The sequence below is a fragment of the Microtus ochrogaster genome, chromosome 6 (assembly GCF_000317375.1).
Source record: "Microtus ochrogaster isolate Prairie Vole_2 chromosome 6, MicOch1.0, whole genome shotgun sequence".
Taxonomy (NCBI): domain Eukaryota; kingdom Metazoa; phylum Chordata; class Mammalia; order Rodentia; family Cricetidae; genus Microtus; species Microtus ochrogaster.
The window spans coordinates 21,755,808-21,765,234 of record NC_022013.1 but is presented as its reverse complement, the minus strand read 5'-3'; the positions used below and the strand labels follow the sequence as shown (position 1 = coordinate 21,765,234).

Sequence of the window (9,427 nt, the reverse complement as noted above, 5' to 3'; positions counted from 1 at the left end):
GGGAGGGAGGGAGGGAGGGAGAGAAGGAGATCTAGAATAGAGAAGGAGGGCTTGATCTAAATTTAAATTATCTAAATAAGCTTAGAGACAGGCCTGGTTTCTCCACTCCCAGATCACACGCCACCATGCTCTGTGGCATAGAGACAGCTCCCTCCTGTTCCTACCCCTGTGATATTCGAGTCTTCCCGCTTTCTGCCCACAGCATCCAGAAGATTCAATGCTGTTTGGACAAGATGCGCTTTATCTACAAACAGTTCAAGAAATCTAGGATGAGGCCAGGTGAGCTTTGGGGAGAGCCAACTACCAGGAGCCCTCCCTCCTTTCTCCCTCCCACCCACCCAGCACGGTTGGAGGCTCACTGAGTGTGTCACACTGTGGGGAGCCAGGGGATAGCTGTCTCAGGCAGGAGACATTATATCCCCATCATGAAAGGGGCTTTGGCATCGTGCATGCAGGGTACAGTGAGCAGGAGCTTGGGTAATGTGGAAGGGGGCCTGGAAAGAAACGCCTTACCTTGGCAAGGCACTTTAAGAAGTGTTTTCCTATCTACTGTGTCTTTCGCTTGATTTAGTTTTGGGGTGTGTGTGTGTGTGTGTGTGTGTGTGTGTGTGTGTGTGTGTGTGTGTTTGAAAGCTCATCTTAAGCACGCATGTGTCTTGTGTGTGCACGAATATATGTGTGTTTACCTACCGTGGAGGCCAGAGATTGATGCTAGGCTTCTTCGATTGCTCTACACCTTATTTTTGAGGCAGAGTCTCATACTTGAAGCCAGAGCTCACCAGTTTGACTAACTAGCTTGCTCTGGGGGTCGCCTGTCTCTCCCTGATTAGCACTGCAGTCACAGGTGGCCACCACACCTGCCCAGCACTTCCGTGGGTGCTGAGAACTTGAACTCCTGTTTCCACACTGTGAGGTAGCACTTTGCTCACTGAACCATCCCCTAGCCCCGCCCCTGTGTCCTTGGACCAAAAGACCAGCTTGTCTGAGAATGGGGGCATCTGAAAAATTTGCATTAGAGTTCCTGAACCGGGAGATTTCTTTACAGTAGCTTTATAAATGCCCACAGAGACCTTCTGGGCAGGGGCAGCACTTCACATGCATAGGAATGGAAACCTGCTTGTCTAAGTTGGGTGAGGGTGGAGTGGACAGGGTGAGGCTTGAACCTGGGGAGGGATGGGGATGGAGTTAGGGAGGCTGGGAATAAAATGTCCCAGTTAGCTAGAGAGCTAAGATGCCAGAACTCACTCTCTATCCCCACCCCATGCTCTAAACATTTCCGTGTCTACCTCGTTGCCTGATGCTTTTGGAGCCCCTGGGTAATTCATAAATCACTGTTAGGGAAACATACCGTCTAGCCATATGTTGCCAATAAAGTTTTCTCACAAGCAAATTAAAAAGAAGAAAACAGGTAAAGTTAATTTAATATATTTTATTCAATTCAATATATCCTAGTCATTTCAGCATACACTCAATATGAAACAAAGCACTAGAGAGATGTTCTGTTCTCCTTTCCATGCTACATCTTCAAAACCCTGTGTGCACTTTATGTTTTCTATCTCTGTCTAGAAGATAAGGGTTCAGTAAACGTGATGAGTCTTAACAAAATTATAAAGCCATACTTAGCAGGAAAAAAAAGCATTTCATCCTGCTTCAGTTTTAAATCTTACATTAACTGAGCGCATTCAATTAAAAATCCAGAGCCAGGAGGTGTTGGTGCTCGCCTTTAAGCCCAGCATTCGGGAGGCAGAGAGGAGTGGATCTCTGTGAGTTCAAGGCCAGCCTGGTTTACAAAGTGAGTTCCAGAACTGGTTCCAAAGCTACAGAGAAACCCTGTCTCGAAAAACAAAAACAAAAAATCCAGGTCTTCAGTCACCATGGCCACATGTCAGGTGCTCCATAGCCACCTGTGTCCAATGGTCACCAGTGAGGACTTGGGGATCTATGGAACATGACCTTTCTCCTTTGGGGCCTTCACCTTCCTTTGGAGTCTGGCCTCAGAGGGGTGGGGAGGGCAAGCCTGCCTATCCCTGGGGCTCAGTCAAGGTCTTGTGCCCAGCTGGCCACTGCTGTGGTTTAAGGAGAGCCAGGAAAGTTGGTCTGTCTCCATGTCTGGAACTCCGTCACCCTGCCACCAAAGCTTTAAAGCGCTGCCTTGATGCTAGGCACCAGCCTAAGGGCTCCATCCGTCTCTGAGTTATTTGGTGTTCATGAAAACACTATGCATTGCTTAGTGTGGTGGTTCATACCTTTGACCTCAGCACTTGAAAGGATGAGTAGATCTCTGTGAGTTCCAGACCAGCCTAGTGTACATCGTGAGTTCGGGGCCAGCCAGGGGTGTGTAGAGAGACCCTGTCTCAAAAACAAGCAAACAAACAAGCAACAATCCTCTGTGCATCTCAGCTTTCCTTGTTTTATAGTTTGGGAAACTGAGGCACAGAAGGCTAACTGGCTGGATTGTTCTAGGTCCAGCTTCCTTTAACATCCCACTGTAGAGCCTCGGGAGTTTCCATACCCATTGCTCTTCCAGAGTGCTTTATTAAAACTAGGAACAGAGCCGGGCGATGGTGGCGCACGCCTTTAATCCCAGCACTCGGGAGGCAGAGGCAGGAGGATCTCTGTGAGTTCGAGACCAGCCTGGTCTACAGAGCTAGTTCCAGGACAGGCTCTAAAGCCACAGAGAAACCCTGTCTCGAAAAAACAAAAAAAAAAAACCAAAAAACCAAAAAACTAGGACCAGCTGCCGGCACCTGGAGTGCTGCACGCTGCCGTTCTGGAAGGTTGCCTGATACTCACTCTTCAGGGCACTCCCCTGTGATCTGCACACAATGGACACACAACTAGCCTCCAAAGCCAAGACCACTGTACAAGGCTGCCCGCTAGAAGGAGGAAAGGCTGGGATGCGCTAAGTCTCCTGGCCTTTGGGTGTGCAGACCCAGGAAGGGGATCCCCCTACTGGGGTGATGGGATGGGAACATAGAAGGGCAAATGAGCATCTTGGGGTTACCACTGCCCACCCCATCAAAGCCCAGCAGGGGGCAGTCTTGCCTCAATGCATGAGTTTTCCTGTCTTTGGGTGGTAGCCTGGGTCTAGGCAAGGACGCTTCTACCCAAAGTTGTTCCTTCGGAAAAGAGTTGCTGGGCAGAACCAGAGAATTAGAAGGTGGTGGCCCACCTGTGAGTAACTCCAGGGACGGAGTCCAGCCGGAGAGGGTAATGGCTGCAGGGCCATGGCTGCATCCTGTGAGGACCGTTTTACCCAGCATCCACCTGCAGCATTTCCCAACACCCCGTGTGCATACACACACACCATGCATTTCTCCTCAGCTCCTTCGTCCCTAAATCATAGACATTGGGTCACCATAATAGTGTTGTCATAGTTACTTGATGTTCCGTTTCCTCATCCCCTCCTGGCTCCTCTAGGCCTGAGATCCCATAAAATAGCCCCCACCCTAGGCTGTCCTCATCTTTTTAACTGGCTTTGCTGACGAGCTGAGTGGTGATATCATCCTTGTCTGTTTCCTTCAGGACTCGGCTACAACGAGGAGCAGATCCACAAGCTGGATAAGTGAGTGGCCTTTTCCCTGGCAGGCCGGTGGGCAGGAGGGCAGAGGTCATGGGGTAGAGTGAGTCTTCTTCCCAGGTGGGTTACACTGAAGCGCTTTGACCCTTGGCCGTGGTGGGGCAAAGGGGATAATGATCCAAGTCAGGTTATATAGGGTCAGGGGTGGGACACTGAGCAGCTGAGCCAGGGGCTTCTCACAGTCAGACTTGATGTAAGGGCTTTCCTCCTGCCACAAACAAGTTTGTGGGATTTTCTCTGGAACTATTCTCACTGGCTGACCTCTTCCCCCTCCCTGCTCTTGACCTTGGCCTGGGCCTGCCTGGCTTCTCATCAGTCTCATCAGTACCGTTTCCTGGACACCCACACCATCCACCAGGCCTCCCTGCTCTGAGGGCTGTTTGGGGAATTTCTCCGCGGAGTTACACCGCCTCTAACTCCTGTGCACATTGCACACATGCATATGCTAGCACGTGCGCGTGCACACACACACACTCATGCATGCACACACACACACACACACACATGCACACTCAGCCATAAGCTTTCTATGGCTGGACATCTTTCCTCCTCCCAGGGATCAAGTTGAGAGTGTATGCATTCATTCGCCATCATATCAGCCTCCCTTGCCTCCTTATTGGAGCTTGTAGCTTTACTGGCCTCTGGGCTTTAGAGTCTGAGTGTATTGCTATCCTTTCTTCCCCAGAGGTGCCCCCGCTGTGGGCTGAGGGGCTGGCATTTGGGATGGGCAGTGGTGGAAAGGCTACCTCTGAGTGTAGGTGGCTCCAGCTGCTCACCTTAGCTCATGGGGTCTCTGTCCTTCCAGGGTGAATTTTAGCCACTTGGCCAAGAGGCTGCTGCAGGTGTTCCAGGAGGAATGTGTGCAGAAGTATCAGGTGTCGCTGGTCACACACGCCAAGCGGATAAGGTAAACAGCCTGGCCTTTCCTCTGAGCTCATGGAGTGTGGGTTGGCCCTGCCCTTCCGGACTTCAGAGGACCCTGGGCTCTGCGGGACCTGAGTAGGAACAAAGTTGGTGGGTGTTGAAGGAGCCCGCTTGTTGGTTCCTGGGGCTGCTCAGCAGCTCAGCCCAGAAATAATCACTCAGAAACTGTATTAATTAAATCACTGCTTGATCCATTAGCTCTAGCTTCTTATTGGCTAACTCTTACATCTTAATTTAACCCATCTCCATTAATCTGTGTATCACCATGTGACAGTGACTTACCAACAAAGTTCTGGCATCTGTCTCTGGCGGGTCTACATGGCTTCTCTCTGACTCTGCCTCTGTTCTCCCAGCATTCAGTTTAGTTTTCCCTGCCTACCTATCAACAGGCCAAGGCAGTTTCTTTATCTACCAATGGTATTTGCAGCATACAGAGGGGAATCCCACATCAGGTGAGAAGTGAAAAGAGGAGTGGGTCAGGCAGTCTTCTGGGTGATTTCTACAAATGTGTCTATGGCTCTACAGTGTTTACACAGCAAATGTTACCACGTCCTTCCAGATGAGGGACCGAGGATCCAAGAACCGGTATCTTCCTAATATCTCACGGCACAGACTGGGGACTAGAACGTGGGAAAGATGCCCCTAAAATCTGGGTTTTACTTGTCGTCCTCTCTAGGGAGGAGGAGAAACAGGTAGACTTCAAACAGTCAAGGAAGTGGGGTCAGGCTTCACCCACTAACATACCCTCCCTCACACTATCCTGTAGCTGGAACCCCTTTCTCAAGCCCCCATGGTCCCCTGCTGCACTTTCCTGGGGCCCCTGAGAAGACAGGACAGTTTTCTGTGTGCTGTGTGGCTAGTGGCCTTGTCATGGGGCCGAGTTCCTCCTACCCTCACATTAGAATACAACACCTGGCAGCCCCCTCCACACTGATGTGATGGGCCCAGGCGGGCCTTAGATATTAGTTTAAAGTCTATTCCGGATGATCCTGATGTGTATTCAGAACTGAGAGCCAACTTTTGATTTAATGGACTTGGGACTTGGTTTCCTCTGTGCCATGGAGAAATGTCCCTCCATGCCCTCTGACTAGAGACCAGGAGTCACATGTTTTGGCCCTTCCTTTGTTATGGAAATGGAGCATGACCATTCCTCATGTAAGCCTGCTAGCCTGTGTCTCATGCTTACCTGGCTCTCTGCTTGCCAAACCCACTTGAGAGACCCTGCTACATCAACATACTACATGGGTGTTGTTACTGATCTCTGCCCCCACTCTCCTGGGATTCTCTCAGTTCCCAAGAGCAACTGTGTGCAGCATGGCAGGTGAGAGATGAGTGACATTCCCATTGAGGGAGCACGAGGCTTAGGACCCCCTGCTGAGCTGACACCAGCCCGGAGAGTCCCAGCAGTGGAGAGCTGGGTCCTGCTCTAACCCCCTCTACTTCTCTTAAGGCAGGTGCAGAAGGCCCAGAACCACCTTCACCTCCTTGGCCGCTCTGTGGCTGCCTGTAACACAGAAGCCCGGGAAGCCCAAGAGAACCTGAGCAAGGTGTGTGTGCTTTGGGAGTACTAGGGGCTGCTGAGGGGAGGGACATTTGCATCACTTCCTGCCAGGGGACAGAGCAGCCTTGACCAACTCAGGGATGCCCATGAGGGTTGGAGGTCTCTGACCTCAATGCGCCCTGAGATGGGAACATTCCTAGTGATTTCAGACTGACCATCACTGCGAGCAAGGGCTCTGGCTGCTAAGAGAGCTTCTTCAGGTTTGGTGCAGCCTGGAGGTCCTGAGGGGTTGTGCAAGCTCTCCTTGGTGAGTCACTTTCTGCCAAGGCAGCTGGCTGGCTGGCCACAGAGAATACAGAACAGGCCCTTCTAGGAGACAGTCACACGTGGCTCCCAGCATGTGATGTGGGCAACCTCAGAGACCGGCCAGGATTGGCCTCTATCCCAAACCGTGGCTCCGATTGTGTCATGAGGTTAGAGCCAAAGGGGAACTTGGCAGACTGAATCATTCGGTCCAGTACAGATGAGGGAAAGCAGTTCCACCAATGGGAACACTCCCAGGATGGAAAGGAGCAACATGTTGAAAAGACTGGAGAATTCCAGGGGCTCTCGGGAGACCGTGTGAGGGCAGATGTGTTACCCTTCCCCGGCACATCCCTGCCCAGTCATCCGTGGGCTGACAGGACCTCCCTGACCAATGCATGGCTTCCCTTCAGATCTTTGATCGGCTCCTTCTGGACAGAGCATCAGGAGCTGAGATCTCACCACACCCCACGGCTCCTCATCCCATCCCTGATCCAAAGGACCTGCTCTTCCAGTAAGTGCTGGGGACCTGGGGGAAAGAGGTGCTGAGATTAACACCACGCTGCTTCATCTCATGCCCCAGACCAGACCAAGAGGCTGCTCCATGGCCTCTGCGAGAGGGCTCTGGCCCCAAGTGACCAAGCCTCAGCCACCCCTTTCTTCTTCCTTGGACAGCATGCAGGAGCTTTGTAATGATATGAAGCTGTTGGCCTTTGATCTCCAGGACAACAACCGTCTCATTGAACGGTGAGCATCTCCCATGTCTGGGGAAGGCTGTATCTTCCCTGCTGCCAGGGCACTGGGGGCAGAGCCCCTGTGTACCCCATGCAGGATCCAAGGCACTTGCTAATTTTCTGAACAACCACATGAGTGTAAGGCCTCATTTGCAAGTGGGGTGCCATCTTGAGGAGGTATAGGCTTTGAAGTACATCAGTACATCAGAGTGAGGCGTGGAGCCAAGTGGATTTGTGTCTGGGGCAAGTTCTACACTGAATGTGGGCAATATTTACATGGTCTTCTTTACATGCCTAAGGAGCCTTCCAGGGGTCCTTGGAGTGGATGCCGCTATGTATCTCACGCTGAAACCACAGCACAGACAGACTGGCATTTTGCTCAAAGTCAATGTCTTCTGCCCGATGAGCTCCATCTTTCCCACCTGCTCTCACGGTGCCCAGGCTGCCTGGAGACACTGGCACATCTCTAGAGAGCGCCCCCTCCTGGATGGGTGGTGACCAGCAGCAATGCTCAGACTTGGGAGTCCATACACCAGTAAAAGTCACAAAAGCAAATGTGGGTGTGGACATACAGGGCAGGATTGCCAACTGCTCGAATAACTCAGGAGCACATTTACAGAGCAGAAGGTCTGCTCTGGAGCAGTCCCGTTTTAGAAAGCATCGTGTTTGTTTTTGTTTGAGACAGGGCCTCTCTATGTAGTCCTCACTGTTCCAGAACTTGCTTGCCATGTAGGCCCAGCTGGCCTCAAACTCACAGAGATCTACCTGCCTCTGCCGTCCGAGTGCTATACCCGGCTTGTCATGGGCTTTTGAAACCTCAAAGCCCACCCCCAGTGACACACCTCCTCCAAGAAAGCCATACTTCCTAATCCTCAAATAGTTCTACCCACTGGGGACCAAGCATTCAAACCTATGAGTCTCGAGGGGCCATTCTCATTAGACCACTACATTGCTCTACTAGAACGGGGGTCAGGAGGTATGGCAACTGGGAGCAGAGCCTGTGGCTGGTCCTCGGAGGTTTGGAGGGTTCCTGGGTGGGAGAGGCATCCGCTCACAGTTCTGTTCCAGCTGGAGGAAATTCCGTTCCCCCCACAATTTCCATCCTCTTGAGCAGGAAGTTCTAATCTTTAGTGCCGGCATAAATCTTTCTTGGGGTGATTTATTGTCTATTTACAGATATCTCCGAACTGTGTTTTGGTGACTTTGCACTTCCTCATGTAGACCTGCAGCCAAAGAGCCCAGTGAGCAAATCTGAACCCCTTGCTGGCCTCCGTGTCTTCCCATTGGAGCAAGGGTGCTTCTAATAGTGCAGGGACCTGGGGATTGCCCACGAGACCCTGAGCAAGGCCTGGACTAGGGGCCTTTTAAGCTTTTTCCAGGTGATTCCAACATGCACAGATAAAAACCAGAAGGCAGTATCTGGGGACAAGGACACTGCCGGGGAATAACTGAGGACCTGATGGCTAAGTGCTCCTGATCATTGATGGCCCTGTGCTATCATCCACCTGCAGGCTTCTTCAGCAGGTGGGCCAAGCTTACCTGTGCCTTTTCTTACAGGTTACATAGAGTTCCATCCGCACCCGATGTCTGAGCTTTCTGGGGTGCACAAGACACTTGGAAGCATTAGCGTCATTCATACTGTACCTCTGCTATGTGAGGCCAAATTCAGGGCAAGTTTCGGTCTCACCTCCCTCTTGGCCACTGGCCAACAAACTAGCATTACTTTAACAGCCTGTCCTCGCGGACAGCTGGGACAGGGTCTCCTAGCTATCCTGGACAGTATCCATCAGAGAGCATGCAGCCACTGTTGATTCATCCTGGCACCAAGACTCTTCCTCCTCACCCGGACCTGGAGGGCTGAACTTAGGAGGGCCTTGGGAAGAGAAGGCTGAATGACCCCACCACTTTGCACTTCCCAGGGACCAGCGGGCTCTCTCGGGGCTTCTCCAGGGTGCTGGAGCAGAGGACTTCGCCTTGCACACAGCCTGCCATTTCCTGAGTGCCCCCATCCCTGGCCACAAGCAACTCACAAACTGCCCCTTTGTGCTTTGTCTGGATGAACCTGCATTTCAGAAGGGGGTGGTTGAAGCCAGCTGCTGGTACTTTGAGGAGCTTCCTTTTGCCTTCCCTCCCTGAGGCACCCTGTGGTTCTGAGAAACAGCTGGTCAGTATCAACAGGTAGCCACGCCATCTGGACAGATGTGGGAACCCAGAGTCCCTAGGAGACAGCAGGCCTACACCTTCGGAAACGGAATAAATGCGCCACCTTCTCTGTTTCCCCTGCAGCTATCATACCCGACCCAGAAGGGGTGGGAAACCCTGAGGTCTGGGTGGGAACCTCTCCAGGGAAGCATACCCGACCCAGAAGGGGTGGGAAACCCTGAG

At 51.9% G+C, this 9,427-nt stretch overlaps 1 protein-coding gene across 1 annotated transcript in view; it reads left to right on the top strand.

The window, feature by feature from the left end:
• Ikbke (inhibitor of nuclear factor kappa B kinase subunit epsilon) overlaps positions 1-9,315 on the top strand; it is a 25,748-nt gene extending 16,433 nt beyond the window's left edge. The window contains exons 14-20 of the mRNA XM_013346700.2: positions 203-279; positions 3,526-3,565; positions 4,386-4,487; positions 5,955-6,051; positions 6,722-6,822; positions 6,984-7,055; positions 8,600-9,315. Coding sequence (XP_013202154.2) covers positions 203-279; positions 3,526-3,565; positions 4,386-4,487; positions 5,955-6,051; positions 6,722-6,822; positions 6,984-7,055; positions 8,600-8,633 — 523 coding nt within the window. The 3' untranslated portion in view covers positions 8,634-9,315. The remainder of the gene's footprint in view (positions 1-202; positions 280-3,525; positions 3,566-4,385; positions 4,488-5,954; positions 6,052-6,721; positions 6,823-6,983; positions 7,056-8,599) is intronic.
• The last annotated feature ends 112 nt before the right edge of the window (positions 9,316-9,427 follow it).